Source organism: Chelonia mydas, chromosome 7, assembly GCF_015237465.2.
Source record: "Chelonia mydas isolate rCheMyd1 chromosome 7, rCheMyd1.pri.v2, whole genome shotgun sequence".
Taxonomy (NCBI): domain Eukaryota; kingdom Metazoa; phylum Chordata; order Testudines; family Cheloniidae; genus Chelonia; species Chelonia mydas.
The window spans coordinates 111,570,735-111,598,047 of record NC_057853.1 but is presented as its reverse complement, the minus strand read 5'-3'; the positions used below and the strand labels follow the sequence as shown (position 1 = coordinate 111,598,047).

At 40.9% G+C, this 27,313-nt stretch overlaps 1 protein-coding gene across 5 annotated transcripts in view; it reads right to left on the bottom strand.

Moving 5' to 3' along the window:
• The window catches only part of CCDC186 (coiled-coil domain containing 186), a 55,835-nt gene that overhangs the window by 13,630 nt on the left and 14,892 nt on the right, over positions 1–27,313 (bottom strand). For 2 of the 5 annotated variants that reach the window (XM_037903851.2, XM_043550979.1), the window contains exons 2-10: positions 22,468–23,182; positions 19,741–19,867; positions 16,301–16,429; positions 15,066–15,278; positions 12,940–13,059; positions 11,335–11,460; positions 10,868–10,966; positions 9,874–9,960; positions 6,760–6,902 (exon numbers count right to left, since the gene is read on the bottom strand). In XM_037903851.2, the coding sequence (XP_037759779.1) occupies positions 6,760–6,902; positions 9,874–9,960; positions 10,868–10,966; positions 11,335–11,460; positions 12,940–13,059; positions 15,066–15,278; positions 16,301–16,429; positions 19,741–19,867; positions 22,468–23,165 (1,742 nt within the window). In that variant the 5' untranslated portion in view covers positions 23,166–23,182. Of the gene's footprint in view, positions 1–6,759; positions 6,903–9,873; positions 9,961–10,867; positions 10,967–11,334; positions 11,461–12,939; positions 13,060–15,065; positions 15,279–16,300; positions 16,430–19,740; positions 19,868–22,467; positions 23,183–24,269; positions 24,404–27,313 lie in introns of all 5 variants that reach the window. The other 3 variants (XM_037903852.2, XM_043550980.1, XM_037903854.2) reach the window with 3 other exon arrangements.

Here is a 27,313-nt window from a genome sequence, read left to right as displayed (position 1 = left end):
TTTATCACAGATACGAAATAGCTTTCAAACTTCAAGCCATTTCATATCTGTAACAACATCTGAAAGATATTTCTTACCTCCAAGCTGTTAGTGATCCCAATCATATTACCGCTGAGGGAATTCTGTGCCACTGCACGTGCACAGAATTCACGTCCCGCACAAATTTCTTTGCTTCCCTGCAGAAGAATGACTTTCTGACAGGGAAGCAAAAGGAAGCTGAAAGAGCAGTCACACACCACTCCCTAGCTGCGCAGGTACATCATTTAAGGCACCCGGAGCAGCTGGCGGAGAGGTAAATCACCACAAGTTTAGGGCACCCCAGCCAGTGGTTTCTACCCTGAGCCAGGATCAGCTGCTAGTCACTGCTGGAGTGGAGTCAGGTGGGGATGGGACTTCCTCTTCCCCTGCAAGGAGTAACTAGGCCTGTGTCAGACCCATCCCCAGAAACCTCCCCCAGCTGCAGAAAGCTCAGCATCCTCCCCTGCTTCCTGCCCCCATTACTCCTCAGCTGCAGGGGGAGGGATCACTGTACAGGGAGCTGCTCCCCCATCCGCCCAACCCCTTTGCATCCAGACCTCCCATACCCTGCCAAGCCTCACTCCGTACACCCAGAACCCCCTTAGCCCTCCAAACTTTAACTCCACCCCACTGAACCTCAACCCTGCATCCGGAGCCCCCTGCACCCAGACCACCCCCCACTGAGCTCCCTGCACTCAAAGCCCCACCCTGACGAGCCCCACCCCCCTGAGCCTCCACATCCAGACTCCTCTGCTGAGACACCCAGACCCCTCCACTGAGCCCCAACCACTTTCTCCTGGAAGCCCCAGCAGAGTCCCATTGCACCTGCACTTGGAAACCCGCCCAATGAGCCTCTGTGCATCAAGATCCCCCCACAGCCAGATTCCCCACTGAGCTGCCTGCATCCAGACTGTCCCACAGAATCCTCTCGCTACACAGCGGCATCCCCCCACACTGAGCCGCTCCACACTTAGATCCTGCCTGATTGAGCCTGCCTGCCCCACACCTGGTGCGCCTTGCGCAGAGGGCCAGGGCCCCAGGGTGTATTTGGGGCAGGCCCAGGCCTTGTGCTGTGTCAGTGTTGGGCACAGCCTCACCACTGAGTCTGTGTCCCCGGGGTGGGTGCTGGGGAGGCTGCGAGATGATCTCCCATCTTCGTGCAGCCAGCGGCCTTTGCTCTCCACTGCCATGCTGGAGCCTCTGCATTTAATTATTAGCAAATAAAACTTGAAGAATTTTAAAATATTGTGCACAGAATGTTTTATGTTTTTGGTGCAGAATTTTTAATTGTTTGGCACAAAATGCCCTCAGCAGTATCATATCCCTGATAATGACTAGTAAATAGAAGAGTCTGAATGCTATATAAATTTGAAAATTCCATTTTATAATAGTAATACTGTTACAATACTGAGTCGACCCTGATGGGGGATTCACCCCCATGAGTTCAAGTGGCTGCCTCCCCCTGCCAAAGTGTTCTACCAGTTTCAAAGTACCGCAAAGGCTCCATAAAAAACATGGTGGAGGATGCCTGGAAGATAAGATGAATCCAGTGCATTCTCTATGGCCCCTAGCCTAGCTCCCATGACTAGCCTTGTCTATTCTGTAGGCCACAGCACAGCCAGGTTTGCATGCCCATATCTAAACCAAAACTTCAGAGCAGGACACCCCAAACTTTGGGGAGATTTAGAATCTGAATTCAGATCCAAAATCCCAGATCTGAGCATCTTGTGAAGTCTGGAAAGGTGGATTCAAAAAAATCTGGATCCAAATTTTGTAGCTCAATTCAATTCTAACCAATTTACTGGACTTAACTTTACAGTCTTTGGGGACTATAGTGTGGTGTATTTTTCTTTAATTTTCGTTTGTAATTAAGATGTCAACTACAATATGCTCCGTGACTGTGCTAGATGGTTGAGCATTCATCACTCGCCATTAATAAAAAGGATTGCATGAGAAGACCAATTTGAAAACTTGTATGAAGTCACAGGGCTTGATCTAAAGTCAATATGAAGTGAAACCACTCAGAATTTTGCAGGAGGCATTTAGCAACTTGCAGCATTAGCCCTATAAGGTACTACTTTTGCCAGCCTTTCCAAGTTAACGAGCTTGAATTTTCTACAGGAATGTTTTCATACTTTCTCTTTATGGAAGCAGAAAACGTGTATTAGGAACAGGGCCATTCTGATTTATATCAATTCAATACTTTGCCTGCCATGTCAGTATAATCCATTGTGTCTCACATTACTTTGTAATCAATGGGTAACAAAACTTCTTCACAAACTTTCATAACAACCTTTTGGGAAATATTAGTTACTACATAAATGCATCCTCAGTAAATAAAAACCCCTAATCTTTTCATGCTTTTTTTGTTACCACAAATACACCCTAAACCTGCCTAAGTGATTTGTTGCCACACGTTCATATGGTATTTGACAATTCTTTTAGACTCAGCTATTACGTAACAATCCTCCACAATAACCTAGTTAAGACATCGGCTGTTCTCTTCATTAGGAGAGACCTAATTTTAGGTCACTGACTATTACATGGTCAAGTATTTCATTTCATTCTAATCCCAACTAAAGGAAAAATCTAACAGTGAATTATGGTTTTTCAAAGCAGACAGTTTTCCTTTCATCAGGTAGATTAGTCAAGAGTTTCCAAATTCCAGTTAACCTCCATAGAGAAAAAAGTCACAGCACTAGATCATCCTGTCCTAAATTGATAACTTCTTTAATAAAGGAGATAAAAAAACCTTGCTCTTAAGAGGCATATTTAATAGAAACACCTTTGCTTTCTCACAGAAGTCACTTTTCTATTCTGATCACATTTTCTACAAAGGTTTGATTTATAAATAGTTTACAGAAGGTTAATGAATGATTAGATGTGTTAATACATGCTTAATTGTCAGACTGTTTTAGAGTCCACCAGGGTGCTTATAACTATCTAATACCTTCTACTGATGCATTTATAAAGCCACCTATGACACACATTACTCCAGTATGTACTATACTTAAAAGTATTTATAAATGGAATCTTAATTTAAAATGACCTCTATTTCTGATGTCGCTACCTCAAACAAGGCAGAGTTGTCTTTCTGGGTTACTAGGGCACATTTCTCATCAGTCAGCAGCACATACTTCCCTTACAAAAAGAAGGGAAGAAACCTCCACCATACTCAATGAAGACTTCCTCAGGCACGAGAGTACTAAAGGCCTTTCCTCATAGGGAGGAGGTTGGCACTGAGACAATGAGAACATGAGACTTCTGCAGCAGAGTACTGGTTTCCTTCTCCCTGCCCCAGGAACTGGATCTCAGCATTAAGGAACGCTCTCTGCCTGTGCTGGTTTTCTTATAATACCAGACTAAACAAAATTTGTGATTTTCTGTCAGTTCTACAAAACTAGATCTAAGGTTACAACATACAAATGTTCAGGAGAATCCCAACAGGAGACTGGCATCTAAGCCACAATGTCAAAGGACACCTCAAAAAGATATTTTTTAAATGGGGTTGCACTTTTTAATTTTATTTTTGTTTGTTTAGCGTATTTTTTTAAAGTTTGTTTTGTTTTGTACCATAGAAATATGAATGATGTCACGTTTGCTCTTTCTTGCCTTTTCTGGAGAACTTCACTGTCCTCCCCATCCCTTCCCTTGAGTAGGTCATGTGTATTGCATGCAATCACACTTTAAATGGAAGGGGCACGATGCTGAATCTTTAGTGAAGATGACCTGTTAGACATTGGAGCTAAAGTGATGCCAAAAACAAATTTTAGGAACATACTAAATATCCCTTTCCCCTCAGAGTTGCATTTGTGATATTATTTCACGAGTCCTCCAGCCACTATAGAGAAATCTAGCCTGGACATGACCTGAACTAATGTAAAAATACCACCTCTCTCCCCACTAAGGGAGAAAAGAGCAAGTCAAAACCCAAACCAAGTTACATGCACTTCTTATATCATATAAAACAGTAAAAAAAGGTGCAAACCCATTTTTAAAAATTTTTCTCCAGGTTACTTTAAGATGTTCAAGTCACACTGCATTTAAAGAAGAAATAAAATCACTAGGCCAACATGCTTATCCATTTTTGGATGCACTCAAATGCATTCTCCACGCCTATTCATAATTTTGAAAATGAAGCCCAACTCTTATAAAACTAGATAGCTGACACCTGGCATTATCCACATTGCTATAAGCTGCTCCCTCTCTATGGCCATAGTATGGTGACTGGTAGCATGTTGCTGTTTTGGTGGCCACAAAAGTATGGCTGGTATTGTATCCCAGCTAGGGAATGTTAATCGTTTATTCCCTCCTTTGTCTCATTCTCTTCTGTGCGAATACAGCCAAATATACTGTTTGCCCTTTTAGAAAAACATACAATGAATTACAGCAGTACTCTGGGTTGACGTCAGCTATTTTCCTTACAATAACCCCATTTATATTTCCAGTTCATCCCATACTCTTTGGAGGAGGCTGTTTTCCCATTGCACATTTCGAACTGTGTTGTTTCACTATGCTTAACAACAACAAAACATCATGACGCAGTTTGGGCATGTTAGAGTAGAATACCGTGCATCCAGCAGCTTCATTATATAGAATATGCAAGTGTTATTTAGAACACTATCCTTGCAAAACAGAGCAGTGGTTATACAACCTCCATTCAGACATACACCGGAAAAGGTGACTAAAAGAAAATTCAGAGCAAGGCTACAGCTTTCTCTAGCTACTTTTATAATAGCAGATGTCCCCTATACTGCAATTGGCCATCCACCTCCAATTTCTGTCACTGCAGGGTTGGCCTCTTCTAGATCAAGCACTAACAGCACCGACCAACGTGTATTTTGCCCTGTGTAGTTATAAAAGGGTCCCTGTGGTGGAAGGCAGCAATGAAGCTGTTAACCCTCCACTTTGTGCCATGTAGGCGGAGTCTCTGGAAACGTAGTTATTTTGACAGAGATATTTCTTTTAGTGTGTGGCTTTTCCTCCCCTGGGATAATACATTATTAATGTAAATTAAAATGCAAAGAATTAGAAAGCCCCGCTTTCCATTCTCCCTCCCACCCAACCTAATGAAATTCCTAGTCAAATATTTGTTCAATCATCATCATCAGAGGAGGAAAATGTATTAGCCCTCCTGTAGTTGATGAGTAACTGATATTGATCAAGGTGTCGTCTGACTGACTGCATGGCATCAATCTTTTCGAGAAAACTGATGTTAATAGGAGCCAAAGTTGATATAAGGAACTGAAAACGTTTAGTTGTATAAACCGTAAGGAAAGCAGATAACTGATTAAATGCTGTTCAACCTCAAATGAAAATTGCTTACAAATTCCACAGGCACATGTGGGCGTTTCTGTTTAAACGATGGTCATCTGCCTCCAATGCAACATTGTCAGAATCCATGAAAATGGACAGTATGTGTTTTTGCTCTAGTTCACATGTACCATATGGAAATAGGATTATGCTCAGACATTGCTCTGGAATGTCCGTGAGCCACAGTCTCCTCTAACTTACAGGGGCATAAACAGTGGTGAGCTGGAACCGGTTGTTAAATTTTGAAGCCGGTTTAGAACTGGTTGTTAAAGGGCTGGGGAAGCTCAGGTGGGATGGACAGGATGTGGCCCGCGGGATCGTCCTGTCCATCCTGCCTGAGCTCTCAGCTGTGGAGGCTCCCATGTGAATTTTTACTGACCCGGCGGCACTTCGGCGGCAGGTCCTTCACTCGCTTCAGGTCTTCGGCAGCATTTTGGTGGTGGGTCCTTCACTCGCTCCGGGTCTTCGGGGGCATTTCGGCGGCAGGTCCTTCAGTGCCGCTGAAGACCCGGAGCGACTGAAGGACGTGCCATTGAAGAGCCAGAGTGAGTGAAGGAACCGGTTCTTGAACTTCTGGCAGCTCATCACTGGGTGTACATCTGTATTAGCTACATGGCAGTTAAATAAACTACACCACTGTCAAACTGGTGCAAGTGAAGGGAGAATCAGCTTGTCTGCTCCTTCACTTCCTTGAAGCAATGGCATTTGTTACAGCTGAACGGATGCTACGGTTTTTAGTGACACAAATGCTCATAAGTATTAGTTAATAATATTTAATGCACCATATGTTAAAGAAGAATTGTTAAGTTTGTATTTTTGTAATACTTGAATGTATCCATCACATTCAGAGAGGGCTGATCTTCCCAGCTCAGCAACCTCTCCCCTCCCTATCTCCAAAACACTGGGGACATTGGCTCCATTTCTCTCATCCCTTCAATAAAATGAGCATTGGCTGATTTCCCTGAATGGAGGTTGTCCAAAGTCAGCAGTAGAACGAGCATCGATCAGTAAAAACCGGTGTGACACAACCTATTACCATCCACCGTACACCATGTCTGTCACTTTTACTGAAATCTAGTGAAATGATTAGGGACCAGTGACTGAATTCATCCCTATTGGAATACTACCAAAGTCAATGGAGTTACCACAGAGATTAAATTTTGCGCCGTACTATTTCAAAGGTAATTCGTTACAGCTATCAGTTAACCCTAGAACTGTCAGGTTTCAAAATATTGCTCTTCTGTGCCTGTAAGACTAAATAATTTAGAAAGGTTCTATGAGGAACACGCCACAGCTGGGAGAGGATACAGATTCTCTGAGGTCCAATACATTGTAAAGGCAGCAATACTTTTAAAGCACAGAAATGCTCCAGGTCCAAAACATAAATCTATATAATCAAATAAATTCTTTAAAAACTTTAGTTTATACCTTTGATGTTGCTCCTGCAGCTTATCTACAATTTTCACTCTATCCAGTAAATTCTGAATCTCAGCCTTCTGCCGATTAATAATTTCTTTGTACTTTGATAATTCATCTTCTGTTCTCAACCGTTCATCCTCCAGACACTTTACCTAAGTGCAAAAGAACATAATCTTAATTGTAAATTGGTTATTTTCCTGCCAAACTTCAGAGGATAGTATGTTTCATACAATAGGTCTAAAGCTCTAACCACAGTTACGGTAGTACTCCCTCCCTGTTTTTGAGCAATGTATAAAATCAGATGCAAACTATTTCACAGATCAAAAGCTAAAACAGAGAACAGTTCAGTCACATAAAAAAACAAAACAACTATAAGAACTAGCTTCTAAAAATGGTCAAGTCGTACAAGCTTTAAGAGGGATAATACCATCCCCTCCAAAAGATTCATAAACCCACACGTATGGGTGGACCAAAGCCAAGCTGCAGTTCCATCTTCCTACAGTTACCACGACCAACCCATGTCATGCTCACCCATGCTTCTGTCTAAGAACTGAATGCTTCTCCCTACAGAGCTAGTCCATGCTGCTCTTGAGCTGGCCAACAGATTGATAGATGGGCTGCTCATCAGTGATGTGTGGCACTTCCTCACGAGCTCTCAGAGGCCTAGTGTGCAGCCTCTAGTACACTCTGAAAATGCAGCTGTACTCTGATCTCTTGCATGGCAATATACTGTGCTGTCAGAACACCTCTGGGCCAGCTCCACTAGGAAAAAATCTGTGTGCAATGATCAGAATATTGCAATTAGAGGTACATACAGAAACACCCCGACACAGACATGGATAGTACTCTGAAAACATGTGCTCAACACGCAGTTGCTGTCAAAAAAGCCAACACAATGTTATTATCTATCCCTTTCCTAATGGTTCTTAAGAGAAAAAATTATATTGCCGACTGTATAAATCCATGGCAGGCCCACACCTTGCATACTATGTGCTGTTCTGGTCACCACATCTCAAAAATGATATATTAGAATTGGAAAAGATCCAGAGAAAGGCAACAAAAATGATTAAGGGTCTGGAACAGCTTCCATGTGAGGAGAGATTAAAATGACTGGGACTGTTCAGCCTGGAAAAGACAATTAAGAGGGGACATGACAGAGGTCTATAAAATCGTGACTGGTGTGGAGAAAGTGAATAAGGAAGTGTTATTTACTCCTTCACATAACACAAGAACCAAGGGTCACCCAATTAATTAACAGGCGGCAGGTTTAAAACAAACTAAAGGAAGTATTTCTTCACACAATGCACAGACAACCTGTGGAACTCATTGTCAGAGAATGTTGTCAAGGCCAAAAGTATAACGGGATTCAGAGAAGAATTAGATAAATTCAAAGAAGATACCATCTTGGCTAATAGGTCCACCAATGGCTCAGGGATACCAAGCCAAGCTCTGAGTGTCCCTAGCCTCTGATTGCCAGAATCTGGGAATGGGAGACAAGGGATGGATCATTTGATGGTTGACTGCTGTGTTCATTCTCTCTGAAGCACCTGGCACTCGCAACTGTCAGAAGACAGGATACTAAGCTAGATGGATCACTGGTCTGACCCAGTATGGCCGTTCTTATGTTCTATCCTCCTGAAATGTGGTACACAGGCCTTTTAAAAACAGGTTTCAGGGTAGCAGCCGTGTTAGTCTGTATCCACAAAAAGAAAAGGAGTACTTGTGGCACCTTAGAGACTAACCAATTTATTTGAGCATAAGCTTTCGTGAGCTACAGCTTATGCTCAGATAAATTGGTTAGTCGCTACGGTGCCACAAGTACTCCTTTTCTTTTAAAAACAGCCTCTAGTCTAACCTGGGCAGCAAGGCATGCTGGGAAAGAAGGCTACTCTATAAACCCTTGTCTTCCTGATAGTAGGGGAAATTTTGAGAAGAACTGTGGCTGTTCATGGGTCTCTCTAGGACAAAAACTTATGAAGTGACTAATACTACCCAAGAAGAAACCCTGGACATAGAGTTCATTTATTTTTGGGCTTGGGCTTTGTTTGGAGTTGTTTTTTCCCCACTGGGTGAAATGAGCGAGCTTGGGCATTTGAGCAGTGTTTGTGGCAAGCACAGGGCAAGTACTTGCTTCCTTTCCAGGGCCCCAGTTGGGAAGGGAGGAAGACCCCTCCATGTCATCTGTTCCCCACGAAATCTAGATGGGGAAATTTGTTAGGTTTTCCCAGCTGAGACAGCCTGTGATCATGTAGCCTCTGGCCAGATCTTCAGCTATTATTTTGGAACCTTTTATGTTTTTGAAATAGACTATGGTCGATGGAACATAATCAGGAGGAAATTTGCTTAATGCACTCTTGTGGCCAGGTGGCTACTTGTTGATTTGGGATTCTGGATACCCCAGAAAGGATGGACTTTTATGTCCCCCCAGAGAGCTATGCTTTCTACAGTAATGAGACAGCCCCAGAAGGGGAAACTGAGATAGTAACCACATCCAGCAGCAGAAAGGTAAGAACTTGCTCCACTCCCTTTCCAGCGGGGGATCCCGGGGGGCCAGCCACTGCTCCGCCTGCCGGGGGAGGGATGGGGGAGCCCCTGGGCCAACCTCTGCTCTGGCCACCCTAGGACCGCTGCTGGGAGCCACCAAGCTGCAGCAGCTCCCGCTGCCCCCAAGACTGCTGCTCGGGTGGTCCCCGAGGCCAGCTGCCTGAGGCTGCCAGAGTAGCGGCTGGTGCGGCTGGTCCCGGGGCTTCTGGTGTGATTGGCTGTGAGCTGCCCGAGTGGCTGGCTGCAGAGCTGCTCCAACAGCAGCTGGTGTGGCTGTTCCCAGGGCTGCCTGAGCATCTGGTCCCAGGGCCAGCTGCTTGGGTGACCCTGTGGTCAGCCACACTGGCCACTGCAGAAGTCATGGAGGTCGCAGGAAGTCATGGAATCTGTGACTTCCACAACCTCCATGACAGATGCTTAGGAGTAATGCAGCCATCCTGAATTCATGCTGACAAAGCTCTATACTAGATCACGATTATTCTTGCTCTTTATGTAAACTAGCCAGATACAATAGGATCTGTTTTCAAAATCCTTATGTTCCACCTTCAGTCTCATGGCAAGAGAGAACTCTTTAGTTACCTTTGTTCTTAGTGTACGCAGCTCATCCATACCCTCTTTAAATGTTCTCTTCAGGTCCTCCAGTTCTTTTATTTTGGCATAGTGTACCTTTTTAAAGGGAGAAAGCATCAGAACACTGTCATTTTAGGAGGCACAGGATCCCCTCATCCACTATAAGACTACACCCACCAATAGAGAACTTATTTGCTGCCTGCCTAACTGCCTGGGTTTAATAAATATCAGCCCAGAGTCGTTTGCAAGATATAGTATGTGATCATGTAACTAATGACTGCATCATAATACATGTGCTTAACTTTGCAACCTTCATGCGTTCTTAACATAATTTTTTGGGGATGTAATTTCTTAGGGTTTTTTCAAAAGGCAAACTAAAAAAACAACAGATGTTTCATCATGTTGAATCACATTGAACTCCAAGATGGATCATCAAATAGCACAGGGATATCTTCATCCACAAACAGACCCCTACCACTTGAGCTAACAGTAAATGGTAGCAGCTGAAAGTAGTTAGGCTTGGTCAACCTGCCACTAGAGGGGGATGAGACATTTTGCCAGAGGGCTCCATAGCTATTTGTTAGACAGAAAAGGAATGTTAAGACTCAGGCCTTGTCTACAATACTGTGGTAAGTCAACCTAAGTTATTCACGTATCCAGCTACGTGAATAACATAGCTACAGTTGACATAGCTTAGGTCGACCTATTGCGGTATCTACACCATGCTGCATCGACAGGAGACAGTCTCCCATCGATTTACCTTAATCTTCTCGTTCCGGTGCAGTACTGGAGTCAACCAGAGAGCTCTCTGCAGTCGATTTAACGGGTCTTAACTAGTCCTGCTATATCAACCCCCCGCTGCATCGATCGCAGCAGCGTCAATCCCCAGTAAGTGTAGACAAGGCCCGTGGAATCCTAGGTTTAATGCCAGGTTCTGAAAGGGAGTGTACTCTAGTGTTAACAGATCCTAGTCATACTGCCTATAACAACAACAACAGTTTACCTCCAGCTGCTCAGATTTTTCCTGCATTTGTTTTTCTAGTTCGCCCTTTGTTACTCGGAGCTTTGCATCCAATTCATTTGATTTAATTTCTTCTGACTCCTAGTTGATTTGGAAGAAATTAAAAAAAAAAAAGGGGGGGAACATTTTAATTATACAGCTTTTTTAAAAGAAAAACTCTTTACCTATTTTATGAACACAGAAGACACACATTCTTATCACTATCTGTAATTTGTACTACCATATATAGTAGTTTTGAACATATAAAAACACATTGCACTCCAGTGAAACTGGACTCAAGATCTCACTTTTTCCCTAATTTTTTTTATTTATCTCTAATCACTGATGTTTATACATTTAATGGTATAACATCTCACGTGGCATGCATGCATGCAATAATTTTTCACTTTATTACAATTTAAGATGAAAATAAGAAACAAAAAATCAGATGTTAAACATGTTAATTTCACCTCATGAGAAAGTATGCCTACTTGGTATGTTTTTATCATTTCTTGGCAGTTTTTCCGTATTTGGTCTCCCTCCTCTTTCGCTTGAGTTAACTTTGTGGTTGCATCTTTGAGTTTATCTTTGGTTTCCTAGAAAATAAACCAAGAATAACTATTTGAACCTACAGAGTGTCACAGAGCAAGATTTTGAATTAGCAGGGAAAAGGGAGTTATCACCAAAATGTTTTCAATTCTAATAGAGTTTCCGACTAATGATTTTATTGAGAATCATAATATTTGCTTAGAAAGTGCTGCACCACCAACTGTTAAATCATCTGTTTATGGCTCTCCAGAACGGCAACACCACAACTCAAAAACTTCAAGGGAAAATCTGCTTTTACCACTGTGTTCCTGTAGCCATATTTCCATGAGCCACATTGCAGGCTCCCTTTGGTAACACTGAAAAAACAAGTAGCCTGTAGTGGCTGACTCATTATCTCCACACAAAAAAATCATGTAACTGAAAACTTCACTGTTCAATCACAGCAATGTGTTTCGTCCTATCACAGTTGTAAGCTCTTAAGAGCGAGGATCTAGTGGTCATCTCTCTCTGTCCTTGTGGTAATTCAGCTCTCTCTGTTTTTGTAATATACATATTTAAAGAGAACCAAGTGCAAGGAACCATGTCCAGTTGCTTTCCTCTTTTCTAATCAGACTAGAGTGACCAGATGTCCCGATTTTATAGGGACAGTCCCAATATTCGGGGCTTTTTCTTAAATGGGCACCTATTACCCCCCACACTCTGTCCCAATTTTTCATACTTGCTGCCTGGTCACCCTAAATCAGACTGTTACTGTTTGTGATTTAGACTGTGCACACAGTCTGAACTGACTTGTTCAGGAGAAGCGAGAGAAGAAATTCTTAGCGAGGATTGTAGGATGTGTCATTCACACTGTGTTACGACAGACTGAATTAAAAGCACTCTTGCAAATCAGAGTAAAGCAGAAATCACCCTGGATATATTCCAGTGTTTCTCAATCTTTTGTGCTGGCGAACCCCCTTGGATTTAAAAATAAATAAATAAAATAAAATAAAAAAAGTGACCTCACTATTAAGACTTGAAAAAATTGTAACCCCTTTACCTTAAATATAATGAAGTAAATAATAATACTCAGGGTCAGCATGAGGGAGTGGCAAGCAGGCCAACTGCCCAGGGCCCCACACCACAGGGAGCCCTGCAAAGCTAAGTTAGATGCTTCAGCCCTGGGTGGTGGGCTTAAGCCGAAGCCCGAGCCCCACTGCCTGGGACTGAAGCATGTAACTTAGCTTTGCGGGGCCCCCTGTGGCGTGAAGTCCCACGCAGTTGCCTTGCTTGCCCCCCCCCCCCCCCCGAACACTGGCCCTGCACTTACACCCTAAACCCATCCCAGGTTGAGAAACACTGATATATTCTACCCATCCTTTCACATTTTCCACTTCAATATCACTATCTTTAAAGTACTATTCCAAAATCCATCAAGTTAAAAAGTAAGCAATGATTTTTTTAATCATTTTAGTGCTACTAAGCAAGAAAATGGCATAGCAACTATATTGGACTCATTATGATCTTCATGGTATTGCTTTACTAACCTTGTGTGAATCCATTTCAGTTTTCAATTTGTTTTGGGCCCATTTTACTTTGATGATATGAGAATTGATTTCTTCTTTCAATTTTTCCATTTCTCTGTTGAATCTAGTGGCTTCACCTTCCTAAAAAAAAGGAACAAACAAAAACATCCACAGATTACATTTTATTGATTTTAAATCCCAATTTTTATACAGCTAGAGAATTAGCCTCATATATGAGTGACAAATAGATTTCATCTACAAGGCCCCAAACCTGCAAAAAACTGCACTCTGTTAGCCACGCTAAAGGTTTACAGGACTAGGTCTTAAAGCCTTAATTGTCTATGTCTATGGGCCCCCAGTGAGACACTGCCTCTCTGTCCATGCGTGTTGTTGCCACATTTGTGATCAGAGGAGAGGTTCTAGCTGAAGCAATCTTGATTAATTCTGAGACAGTTTCCAGCAGACTGTTTTCCAGAACGACTTTTTTGTCTGGAATTGCGTAGATCCATGACAGACTAGACATACTGACCTTCTGGACAAGTGGCAAAGCCCCTTTTTCTTTTTGCAGGCTTAAGGGAAAGGTGCAGGTTTGGGAGGGGGGATCAAATTGTAGGAGGCTATAGCAGAAAATGTGAGGTTTACTGACTTCTGTGGGTACTCTGACAGAAGCATTGTGTACACTGGATATTTGACTAAATGGACAATTATTGGAAAGAAGTGTAAATTGTTCAAATAATGAGAGGACAACTGCCTAGATAGGTGCCAGATATAATAGGTCAGGTATCATTAGGCTGCACCTAAATATAGTTGTTTACATCAGTGCAAAGTGGGTGTAAAACACTATCAAATCAGACTGCTATTGTCTGACACATTTTGCACTGATGTAAATGACTATACAAGGTGAAGGGCAACAGTGATTGTTGGCCAAAAAAATGTACACCACACAAACCACCACTCTATTTTTCTTCAAGTGAACATCCAATGGTATTAATCAGCAAAGCATATTACTGAGATAACCTTAGATACCAACAGCTACAAACTAATATTTGCAATTAAAAAACCCGTGCATTATAATACAATCCCAGCAGCCAAATAATATTTCTGAAATAACAGATCTAAACTAAAACAGGTTTACAAAAGCACCATGTGAGGGCAGCAGAATCACTCTAATATACGTCTCCAAGCAATGTTGTCCTGACTGTTAAGCTAGAAGTTAGACCTACCAGCTACATTTTGTTTTGCTGACCTGAACAGGTCACACTGTCCATTCCAATCTGCTTAATTCTTAGGAGCAGGAATGGCAATGACATACATAAAAACTATGCTCCAGGAACCAAAGTTCTCAAGTTTCAATAAGATGGTTCTTTTGATCTTCTTCCTCTTGTGAGTAATGATCACTTGGAGCAATGATCATGATCAAATCCATCAGAGTAGTCTGAACCCTCTCCGTTTTGGGGACAATACTGGATCTTTCATGAGCATAAAATCAGGTTGTTTGGTTTTTTTTCCCATTAGTTTAAACAATTATTACATTTCAAAATTTTTAGACCACTGGTAGTTTAAAATGTTTGTCTCTTGCCTTGACACTGCACTTGTAATGAGCATTTGCTGAACCTTAGTACTTAAGGAACATATCTGCACAGATGCCTCAAAATTCAGTCAGTCAAACAATCCTGTGGAAGAGTACAAGGGAAAGGGCCTGATACAGTTCTTGCAACATGTGTAGAGCTCTGACTGACTTCCAAAAAGGAGTGCAGGCTTTGATGGCTCAGCCTATTTTAAAAATCCAGTATGGACAGCCACAGGGGAAGAAAAAAAAAAGTATATAACAAAATTCTACAGTGTTTGTAAATCTTCACTGTTTGTAAAAGAAGTGATGATCTATAATATAATGGCTGCAAAAAGAAAATTGTGCTGTTAGCATGCTACAAACTTCAGTTCAGAAGAACACATAGGAATCTCAGGAAGATGACAATAAGATCTCATTCCCCCCCACCCCCAAAAATAATATATTGACATAAAATGGGTCTTTCGCAGCCACACAGTAAAAGGGAACGTAATAAGATATCACAATTATTAAATGAAAGGTGACACAAGTGCTTTCCTGATTATTTAAATAGTGCTTTTAACCGTTTCTTTAAAAGTACCTTGGTTTCATAGAGCTGGTGCAATCTTCCTTTTTCCTGAGAAAGTTGTTTGATTTTATTCACGTGCTTTTCAATTTCTTTATTTGCATCTCTTAGTCTTCTCTCCAGTAACTCCTTTTCCTTTCGGAGATCTAGAGACTCTTTTTCTCCTCGAACATACTTCATCACCATAGTTTCCTTTTCTTGGCGTGCCTCTTCACATTTCTTGTTTGCCTTTAAAAATTTAAATTCAGCCATAAGTTTACATTTCACTGATGATAGTTTTTATACATGAACAATGGATACTCACAGTACTCCAACACAGTAATTAAAACATAACTGAAGGCAAGTCTTAAAGTCCCCAATTCTGCAAGCAAGGTACGCACTGGCTTAACATTACTACCATGAGCAGTCCCGCTGATTTAAATGGGACTACTCAGAGTTGTAACTGATGTGTTTAAGTATTTGCAAGCTAAAAGCTAAATATTTTACTTCAACTGCATAATCAGCAGGCCGGTGCAGTTGGAATGTATTTGATGACTCCAAAATGGAGAATATACACTTGATAACTCCTAAGTGGAAAAATATTTTTGCAGATATCCAGTTCCATTCCTCAGTTATTGTCCCTCCACTAAATAATTTAACAATTACTATTCAGCTGTACATCATTTCTCACATAGAGACTTTGTAGTCCAGATATTGCTAATATTGTTTCATTAAGGAAAACAAAAATTATGTTCTAAAATTCTTGTAACATAGAGAAAGCCTTTGACTTGGCAAAATCTTAAGGAAGAAAACAGATGACCTTCCAGCAACATAAAATGAGGTGAAAATATTATTTCTTTGTATCATTTTAATTGTGCTTGAAAAGATCAGATTTCACTGCATAATTGCGGACTTCTCCCTCCATTCAAAACCAATGTAAATGTTGATTAAATTAAAATTTACAGGGAAACAATCATTCCGGGGCTTATTATTTTACATATAAATACACAAATGAAAGAGCGTGGCCAGACAAAGCATATGTGAGTGTTAGTGGCTCTACAAAAGGTTACAAATACTTGAAAGCTCACTAACCATCAAAATGCATGAATAATTGAATCCTATTAATTAAAAAAAAAGTTTGGAAGCCTTGGTGTATCAATTTTCAACATATCTACTGACTGCAACGCTCAGGCTGCTGAATGTTTCCTACAGCAAGCTAATTCTTTAATGAGAGATTTAATTATTAAAACTTCAAAGGAATTCAAAATTACCTGGTCCATACGAAATGCCATCTCTTTATGCAATTGCTGAATAGTATTTTTGACTGCAGCATCTTGTGTTACAAGTTTGTCTTTAGCAGTTTTAACTTCTTTTTTAAGCTCTTCTATTCTTGATTCTAACTGTAAAGCAAACATTAGCAGATAATTATAGAAGTCAGTAAAGATTCCATCAAGTTTGTACAATTATTTCTTACAAATTAGATGTTACAGCATTTTTAAAATATATACTGCACTTGCCAAACTCTAATCAAACTGCAACATTCACTAGTAACAGCCCAGCTTTTGTATTACAATACTAAAGATGAAAGGAACTGAGATCATCATCTGTCAAGGGCTGATTGCATCATACTAAGCATAACCTGTGGAGTAGAATAAATTACTATGTGAAAAGGTAGAGAGAAATAGGTCAAATTTTGAGGTTCTTATAAACCAGGGGTGGCCAAACCGTGGCTCGTGAACCACATGCGGCTCTTTTACAGCTGAAGTACGGTGCGCGGAACCCCTCCCCACAACTTCACCCCCTGCCCAGTCTCCACCTACCAGACTGCAGGGGGGAGCTCGGGACCGCTTCCTTGCAGAGGGGTGGTAGGGTAGGGGCTTCTGTCCAACAGGAGGGGGGGGTCTTGGGGCTTCAGTCCCACAGGGTGTGTCTACTGGGGCTCAGGGCTTCAGCAGGAGTGGGGCTAAAGACCCGCGTTCTGGCAGGTGTGCCCCCTGAAGATTCTGAAGATTGTCATATGTGACTCGGAGGATGAGTAAGTTTGGCTACCCCTGTTATAAACGCTTTCTTTGCTTAGGTAATGTTTCACTGAGCAAGGACAGAATAAAAATTGAGAGCTCGGCATTAACGTCCTACATTTTTATGCAGTTGCCTATAAAGATATACATGTCCAAAAGGCAAGAATAAGACAAAACAGTTTTGTCACCACATCAAGGATTTGATCCTGCCCTCTAAAGCTGTGAGCATGAAAAACAAATACACACAAACCTGATACACTTGTGTAAGCATGCACATACGGTAGCAGGTTTTGCTTGCGGTTGTGAACACATTTTAGAGCCGTATGATTTTACTCTGCTGAACGTCAAACAAGCTACTTATCTAAGGACTTCATGTATACAAATTCATTGAGCAACAACAACAAAAAACCATCCCTAAATCTGTTACTGCAACCCATGAATCTAGCTGCTGTCAAGTTCCATTTCAAGATGCAATATCAAAGAGCTACTTGAATAACTTCTTTAAAGTAATCTCTTCTGTAATCATCCCAAAGTGTGCAATATTAGAAGTGCTAAAGGTCTGACTTAACTGACAAATGGAATTAAACAGTAGTAACAGAAAGGCCCACTTATCATTAGCACTTTCCATCACAGCCCATATGGTATGAAACGTCACATAGCAAATCCAAGATACTCATGCAATCAATGAGCAAGGGACAGTGAGTGAGCTGCATTTGTTGGTTTATGCAGATGTTTGTTTCCATTCAACTTGTAATGTTTTTTAAATGTCAATTCCATTTCCAACCATGCTATGTACTTTCAAAAAAGCTTTGAGATACACAGAAAACAGACAAAGCTTCTGTACCCTCAATGCATTCAAGTACTGTATAAATCTTTGACGCAGCACTTGAGAATGTCTCCTGCCAATCTGTGTGGCATAGAAATTAATAATCAGATCTATGGCATGACTAAAACATTAACATTGATTTTAAAATATAAAAATTAGTTGGGACACTATTTCACCACAGAACAAGTTCAATGTCAAGTTATAAATGCATGCCTGAATAACCCTTACAGCAGTAGCACTAGCAAAATAATCCTATAAACGTGTAATGACATTCAAAAGATGCCACGCTAGTGATATTTTGTGCCAGTAAACACCAAGTGTACGTTTCTTTGGTTTGTGACAATTCTCAATAACTATTATATTGAAAATGCCTGGGTCATATACAGTAACTTGAAGTACCACACATTATTTGTTCTTATAATTATCTATATGGAACATATGTACCTAAATAGCATTCTTTTGAAGAGTGTGTCTATTGTAGAGTATATTTATATATCAGAGATTTTTTTCCCTTTTTCTAATTACTCTCTCAACTTTCGGGGTTTCTTTTCATTTTCACTAACAAAAAGGAAAGAGGACAGATTACTGTTTACATCTCTTCTGAATCTCTGTAAGCTATTTGTGGAGACATCTGTAGAAAATTCCCCTTTTGTCTATGTACACACAATAACTGGTCCCAAAAGGGAGTGCAACTCTTTAATATGTTAAGATTCTTCTAACGTCACCAATTGCAACAATGCCTTAAGTCAGTGGTTCTCAAACTGTGGGTCCCGACCCCATTTTAATGGCGTTGCCAGGACTGTCTTAGACTTGCTTGGGTCCAGGACCAAAGCCTGAGGGCTTCAGCCCTGGGTATCACGATTCAGGTGACAGGCCCCCTGCCTGGAGATGAAGTCATTGGGCTTCAGCTCTGGCCCCCACACCGGGGTTTGGGCTGGCTCAGGCTTTGGTACCCCCTCCTGGAGTCATGTAGTAATTTTTATTATCCGAAGGGGGTCACAATGCAATGAAGTTTGAGAACCCCTGCCTTAAGTGGTCAACAGCTGCAGCATTCCCAGATTCAATTGTAACTTTAGCCTTCAATCTTGGGTTTATATACAGTTATCTGTAGCTGGCAATTTGTATATAGTACAGTATTTAAACTAATATATAACCTTTAAAGGTGGCTTCACACATGACACGTCCGCTACAGAAAATTGGCAGGCCCAAATGGCAATATAATTTTCAGATAAATGCAGAATACAGTTTCAGAGTAACAGCCATGTTAGTCTGTATTCGCAAAAAGAAAAGGACGTGAGCTACAGCTCACTTCATCGGATGCATACTGTGGAAAACAGTTTTCCACAGTATGCATCCGATGAAGTGAGCTGTAGCTCACGAAAGCTTATGCTCAAATAAATTGCTTCGTCTCTAAGGTGCCACAAGTACTCCTTTTCTTTCTGCAGTATACAGTGCATGCCAAGGTTGCGTTTTGCAATTTGAGTATGACTCCTGTTGCTAACGTTTAGTCATCCAGCCATCTTCAAATGGGAACTGAAGGCATTTACAGGATTGGGCCCAACGAGCCCAGCACCCAGAGATGCTGAGCATGTGGAACTCCCATTGACTTCATTAGACTTCTACATGCTTAACATTTCAGTGGTTCGAAGCCAAAGATAGTAGTAAGTGCTTTCAACAAACTAATAAGGCTTTGTGGGATGGAAGAATGAGTCAACAAATGCCTAGGCTACATTAGCATTGGGAGTTTGTTCCCTCCTTCGCTCACACACACAATGCCGGCTAGAAACTCCTACTAACATCAATGACAGTTAAACGTACATGCCAATGAAAGGTTAGACAGCGTAGTCAGCTCTTTTGTTATCTGTACCTGTTTAATAATGTTGAGGTGCTGCTTTTCTGTTTCTGTTCGTTTTTTCAGTTCATCTTTTAACTTGTCCTTTTCTGAACAAATATCCAAAATCAGTTCCTGATGCTTTTTGTTTTCTTTAATCAATCTGTAAAGATGAAATAAAATTGCTTTGCTTTGTTGTCTGTGTGGAAGACAAGGAAAAGTGATCCAAACAATTGGGCACTGGTACTTTTTAACCCAAAACAGCTTTGTTGCACACCCCTATATGCAAGGCTTTTACAAAACTGCAGACAGAGCCTTAGCTACACTGCAGCAATTGGCGTGACACTAACAATGTGGCTGGCACTAATGTAAGTGATTACTTGCATGGTCTCCCTCACCATGACACTAGAGTACTTCCAACACGTAAGTGGAAAGTCACAACAATCTGTAAACATACAGATATTATCTTCATTTTACGGTTGTGCAGAGTGATGTGACTTGCCCAAGGTCACACAGGAAGCCTGCAACACAGCAAGAAATTGCACCCAGTCAGGTCCCTTAACCACAAGATCATCTTCTCTCCCCCACCTGTAGGTAGTTCAAATGTTTTAAAATAAATAGTTTGTTCCTTTACAGTAATGGTTCTCAAATAGGTGTACATGTACCCCTGGGGGTATGCAGAGGTCTTCCAGGGGGCACATCAACTCATCTAAATATGTGCCTAGTTTTACAACGGGTTACATAAAAAGCACTAGCAAAGTCAATACAAACTAAAATTTCATACAGACAATGACTTGTTTATACTGCTCTATAGACTATACTCTGAAATGTAAGTACAATATTTATATTCAAATTCATTTATTTTCTAAGTCTATGGTAAAAATGAGAAAGTAAGCAATGTTTCAGTAATACTGTGCTCTGACACTTGTATTTTTAGATCTGATTTTGTAAGCAAGTAGTTCAAGTGAGGTGTAACGTGGGGGTACACAAGACAAATCAGACTCCTGAAAGGGGTACAGTAGTCTGGAAAGATTGAGAGCCTCTGCTTTACAGTATAACAGTTTGAAGGCTGAATCAAAGCTGTAGCCTAAATGATAGCATATTTGTGTTGATGATTATGGCTACATACTGCAGCATTCCAGAAGTGATACAGAAGACAGTTATACCTAAAACTCAAAGGTAATGTTTTCAAAAGTGCCTTAGGGCCCAATTTACAAACTACTTAGGAGTCTAAAGATGCAGACAGGCACCAAGGGGGATTTTCAGAAACACCTAAACAGGTTAGCTAACTTCAAGGCACTTAGGGGAGTGGAGGGAGTTGCAGGGCTCACTGGTTTGGAAAGGGTATAAAAGGCAGAAGAGAAGCAGCACTGGTTTGTCTGCATCTCTTTAAGACAGTGATCAATACACAAGACTGATCTGCTACAATCAAGTATTTACAAATGAGGGGCACAGTAAACAAACAGGTAAAACCCAGCTAACCGGTTTGTACACAATACCATGGAATTACTACCATCTAGACACCCACTGCCTTCAACTCCCACTCCCCAAAACACTCCCAAATTCTTTGTAACTGCTTTATGCATAATGTACACATGCCAGACTCACAAAGTCACCGTTTTTTTACACTTAGTATGTTTTCTGATAGCAAGATTATCAAAATCATAGCAGATCTCTCCAGAATCCCATGCTTTAAAAGGGAAGTTCTCTCTGGAAGTTTTTTTTTTTTTTTTTTTTTAAATGTGGTCATCCATTACTATGGTATCACAGTTCCTCCCACAAGAAGTTAACACAAAAAATATAGAGATATATAAATAAAAGCCATTTTCACTTCCAGCCCTGTCAGCAGGAAAAAGAGTTTAAAGTGGAAGGTTAGGTTCTTCCAGTGAGCAAATGCCCCTCATGTTATACAGAGAAAGCAATATGAAAGATAAAAGGAGAACCAAGAATTCAAGCAGTGAGCTGAGAGAGTGTTTGAACAATCTTCGTTCAGTAAAACTGAGTTAACAATTCGAGTACAAAAATTTCTTGTAGCAAACTTTGTATATATACAGTAAATTATGAATTTCAAAAGCTTTCCTGTAACTTATTACTGTGTTACCAGATGTTATTTCAATGTTATTTGATGCTTGAAGATGTATGCATAAAAATAAAATCCCTTAATTGCTTCATACTTTTATGAGAACTGAATTAAAGATTTCCTTTTCAAGCCTTCTTTTTAAAACCAAACTTGGCCATCTCAAAAACTGGCAGAGGAAACTTTAATTTAACAATCATAACTGGTTTAACAATTGGGACAGCTGATGAAATTCTTCTGGAGGAGATATAAGCATGAAACTGAATAAAAATTAGAGTGGATTAATTTATCATATTTGACAAAGGATTCATGTCACCAGTAGTTTGACGGAGTTAACAAGGAATTCTAACTAATGTAGGCTAACTCACCAAGGATTTCAGATTAAGGATTAGCAAATGTCTGTTCAGTTCATGCCACATTCAACAAGAAGTTAGAGGTCTATGTATACTCATTGTACATATTTGTAAATTAAATTTAGAATGATTATAGAGTTTGTAAAATAAATAAAAAACCTCATTTACACAACATCGTTAAAAAGAGCTAATATAAGCCAAAATCACGACAGGGTTAACAGCAACAACTAAGACCACATATGTTGCACAACATGGAAGTTGTAACTCCACAATATACAAGTAAGGATACCCTTGCACATACTTATTTGTCCTGAGGTTAATCTAGATACTCACTTCTTTATCGTTTGCTCCTGTTGGACGTATTTATCTTGCACACATTTTTCAAAAGTCGCTAAGGCATGTTCACCCTTCCTCATTCCATTTGGGAGCTTACGCTCTTTCGTAAAATCTGTAGCTAACAGTTCAGATTCTATTTCTTCTAGCAAAGCCTCCTGTGATGATGATTGTTGTATTGTGGAAATAAGTTTCTTGGTGCAGTCTGTGTCATAAGGGCTTTCAGAATAGATTCTATTGCTAGATTTTTTCGTAAAGTCACACTCCTCCCTTAGCTCCTGCAGGATTTCCATTAGGGACTGTTCTGTGCCATTACTTTTTGAAACCTGTTGTTCAAAATCTTCACCAGGCAAATGTTCTGCATTCACAGAGTCTTCTACTTGTCTTTCAGAACATGTATTAGCACAGGAATCCCCGCCTCCACTACAATCAGGTGAAAGCTGCAGCTCCTGTGCTTTACTTATGGCTCCATCCCCTCTTACATCAATAGTTGTTACATTGTAGTTTGATGCCAACAATTTAGGTTCCCTTTCCAAGCTGGAATCCTCATCACCAGTATAACCAACATCTGAGCAGTCCTTCACTTCAGAAGTCTTGCTTGTGCTCTCATTACTTGATGAGCCGGAAGGTGTATTGTCTTCCTTTGATAGATTGACTGGCTCCAGTATGCTCTGTATTTCCGGTAAACACTCTTCCATCCTTCCGTTTTAGGAATCTAGAAAGAGAATTTGGACAATATATTACATTCAAGAAGTCAAGATTAAAATGGGGGAGAGGAAAAAATACTTGGTTGGAAGTTCAGATACTGGAGGAAGGAGAATAATTTTGTTTACATTGCCAATGGTTAGCCAATATTTTTGTCTGCTAAACATTTGAACATTCACTGTTCCAACAATTATAAATCTCTTATTTAAAAAAAGAAATTCAGGGGACGGGGGGAAGATACCAGACACTGAAATTTAACCTAATTTTTATGTAGTAGAGGTTTTTTTTTCTCCCTTTCAGTAACTCTTGCAGTCTGAAGGGAGGAAACTGTAGAGGTGGCAAATGTTTTGTTAATTCTACTGTGTTTTTAAAAAACAAAAACCAAGCACTTCCTGCTACTTTCAGATAAAAATAGCAGAAACAATGCTTCCAAAGAATAAAATACTGTAAAGGTTTCATTTTAAGCTTGCCAATGAAGATGATTTAAAGACTCACAACAATGATGCCTTAGAGTACAAGGTCTCTTGCTATAGAGTGGAAACCACCAGCCATTCATAACAATCCCTCGGGGGGGGGGGGGGTCCACAGGTTTTTCCTCCTTCACAGTCAGTGAGCGCACACACGGACACTAGTTTCTCATCACCAAGTACTGACTGATCAGTTCTTTGCTTGTTGTGACCCTTGAGTATGTATGACTCAGAAAACTGGAGTGGTTCCTTTCACCTTCTTCCCCACATGGAGCTACAACTGATCAATGCCCAGCTACTGGATTTTCAGTCAGTCAGTCTCCAAGGAATCCCCTTAGGCTACACATGGGTAGCTTCTCCTCAGCCCTTGCCATGGTGGCCAGCACCTTGAGCAGTAGCTTGTATGGCTTCAGCTATCGCTAAACAAAGGGACATCTAATTGGTTTCTCTTTTAGCTTGAATTAAGGGTGCTTAATATACCCATCAACTTTAACAGGTCTGTGATCCACAGCCACCATTAATGCTTTCCACTATAATATGTAAATGCAGCTGGAAACAATGAGGAGCCACCTGCCCAGCTGTCTCTACTAGGAGAAGACAGGAACACCACCCAGGGATGGAAGCCAGTACCTGCACGGGAGCTGCCAGCCATCAACAACAGGAAAACGTACAGGGGAGTGGAGAGTGAGGCAGACAAAGACAATATCAGAGGAGTAGCACACCAGGGAGAGCATCAGATGCCTGGACAACATGGATAGGGAAGCCTGTGGAGAACAGCAAGTTACAGGAACAGAACACATAGGAGAAAAGATATACTGAAGACAACAACAATCAGCTGTTTTCAAAAAGGACAACTCACTTTTCAGACCCTTTAAAAGAGACGCAAAACACTTTCCTCTCGTCACTTTCAACACAAGATGCAATGCTCTGGAGCTGCTGAAGATTAAATCATCGGAAACAGGCAGGGAGATAGTCTGTGCAGTCACGACTGAATGGAGGTGGTGTACAAGCCACTATTACCATGTAGTCTGCATTATGAAAGAGTGAACTATGCCTGCTGCAGCTCCTTTGCTTTCACACAGCACTGGGGCTGATTCCTGTTGTATTCTTCCACCAGTATCCCCTATGCAATCTCTTCATAGATGTTCACATTTCTGCAACTGGACTGCAGCTGTGTCTGCACAGTCTTGTCTCCCCGGGGACCCAGTACTTCTGTCTACTCCAGGCAACTGCACATCTAGAGCATGTAACTGGCATGGACAGTTGCTCACAACAAGGGAGAGCTGCTAGGTGCGCTCACTTAGGTGGGCAATCAGGAAAAAGTATTTAAAATATAAACATCAACGTGTGGGGGAAGTAACTTCTGATCTTCATGACCCTGGGCACTGGTGTTCACAACTGTAGCCAGAACGGTCACCGTCAGGCACTGTGGGACAACTGCTGGAGGACTGTTATGGCCGACATTGGTCACACAGTGTCTACGCTCACATTACATTGATCTCAGTAGGTTGACCATGCCTCAACACTGTTTGGGGAGGTGATGTTACTGCATTGCTGTAGCAAGGCGTTTATATCAGCAAAAGACAAATTTGAGCATAGACATATGCACAAATAGATTGACATAAGTCGCCTTGCGTGAACCTAACTTGGTAGTTTAGACCAGGCCTAAAAAAGGAAGTCATACCAAAATAACAGTCTACATAAGGAGTTTTACTGCCCCACCTTGACCCAGGTCTCAGAGTCACAGACTTTAAGGCCAGAAAGGACCATCACGATCATCTAGTCTGACTTCCTGAACATCACATGCCACAGAACCTCACCCACCCACCCCTGCAATAGGCCCACAACCTCTGGCTCAGTTACTTTAGTCCACAAATGTTAATTTAAAGACTCAAGTTTCAGAGTATCCAGCACCTATTCTAGTTCAAACTAGCAAGTGACCTGTGAGAAAGCCCAAGATGGATGTGGAATCAATAGACCCCAATAGGATGTGGTAACTAATTTTTTCCATTTCAACTGCTAACATTTAAATAGAAACAAATGTCAACATTTTTCATCATTTCACTGCTGAGCTTCATATCAGAAACTTTCATCCAATATGTTTACATAAGCATGGATGACCCTCCCAGCTCTATTTTGATATTTATGTAAAATAGCCTTTGCAAACGAATAGAACAAGACAACAAATTCGAACATGCATACGGCAGAATACACCAGATACTCTTTCAATTATTCAAGCAATTGCTTGCTACAGGTCTTATAAATTAAGATAAGAGATAGTCACCATTTTATCAACTAAAGTGCGTTGGTAATGATGCAGTTTGTAAAATTTCAATAAAACTTAGCCTAGCAGTAGCAATTTTCTTAAATCAAACCTGACATTTTGGCTAATATCTATGATGCTTTCTACTGTGCCCTAACATAGGTTGTCAGATGTCAGCGTGGTTATGGAAAAACAGAACACTGACACAAGCTTATGACAAGATAAAATATTTTATCGACAGCGATGGAGGTGGCATTTATTTGTATATGGTGTAAGAAAGTGGCGTGGTTAATCTCTAGTTGGCGTCAGCAAACAACGTGATTAAGTCTATTAGTAACCAGGCCAGCTAACCATGTTTTGACTTTGCCAGATACCTAGATCCTGTAACTAGTCCATGACACTTGGGTGCTCTGGCAGAACCCTCCAAGCATGCCTGTACCACTAGTTTGACCAGTTCTCCTTCCTCCCAGCTCTCTACAGCATAGGGCATTCCAAAGTGCATTGTCTCAACATTTCGCTTTCCATACATAACCTCCCAGCACTTTTGCCTCTGTGCCGCAGCCCATACAGGGTTAAACAGCATGGATGGTGGGGATACACAAATGTGGTTTCAAAGGAGCTGCACGGGGAGGATCGGGGGACCATTGCATGGACACAGTTCAACCAGACTTGATGTAAACAGACCAAATGAGAGTTTCAGACACAAATTACAAAAAAAAAAAATTAAAAAAAATAGGTGGTACGTGGAGTGCAGACAAGTCTAAGCCGTCCACTTCAAAACCATAGCCCTGCTATAAGGTAATAGTCACCAGTTTGGCACAGGACAAGAGAGAGAATGAATAAGATTTGCATAGGAGTAAAACACCCCTCTCTCCATCATACTGACAGCCAATAGCATAGCCATAAGTACTAACTCTGTATTCCCAAATCCAAGCAGTCAAAAACCATGAGGCCTTCAAAATCATGATTTAATCATTTTTAAGTTTATATTTTGCTTTCTGGTTTTTGAGTTTTTAGGGTTCACATTCCAAGCTTTTCTCTCCAAGTATTAGGGCTAGAAACTGGCTTATTTTGTATAAATGAAAGCAGAGAGTCTCATCACATGATTCCAGGAGCTTGAGCTTTAAGGAAAAAACAAACAAACCACTGAGAGGGTTGGTAACACTACTAACTCAGTGTTGCAAACTACTACTTTGGTGGGAATGCTACAACATCTTTTGCATGCACCAGAGATGACTTGCAAATATTTTTCCTCTGTCACTTGACGGTATTTCCAAAACTTTAAAATTTAATTTTGCGGGGCAGCACAATTCAGATATGTTTTAAATATTGCCTTCGTGCTTTGAGGGAGTAAAACTGCAGTTGCAGCAGGTGGGAGACATGTAGGTTTTTTTGTTTTTGTTTTGTTAGT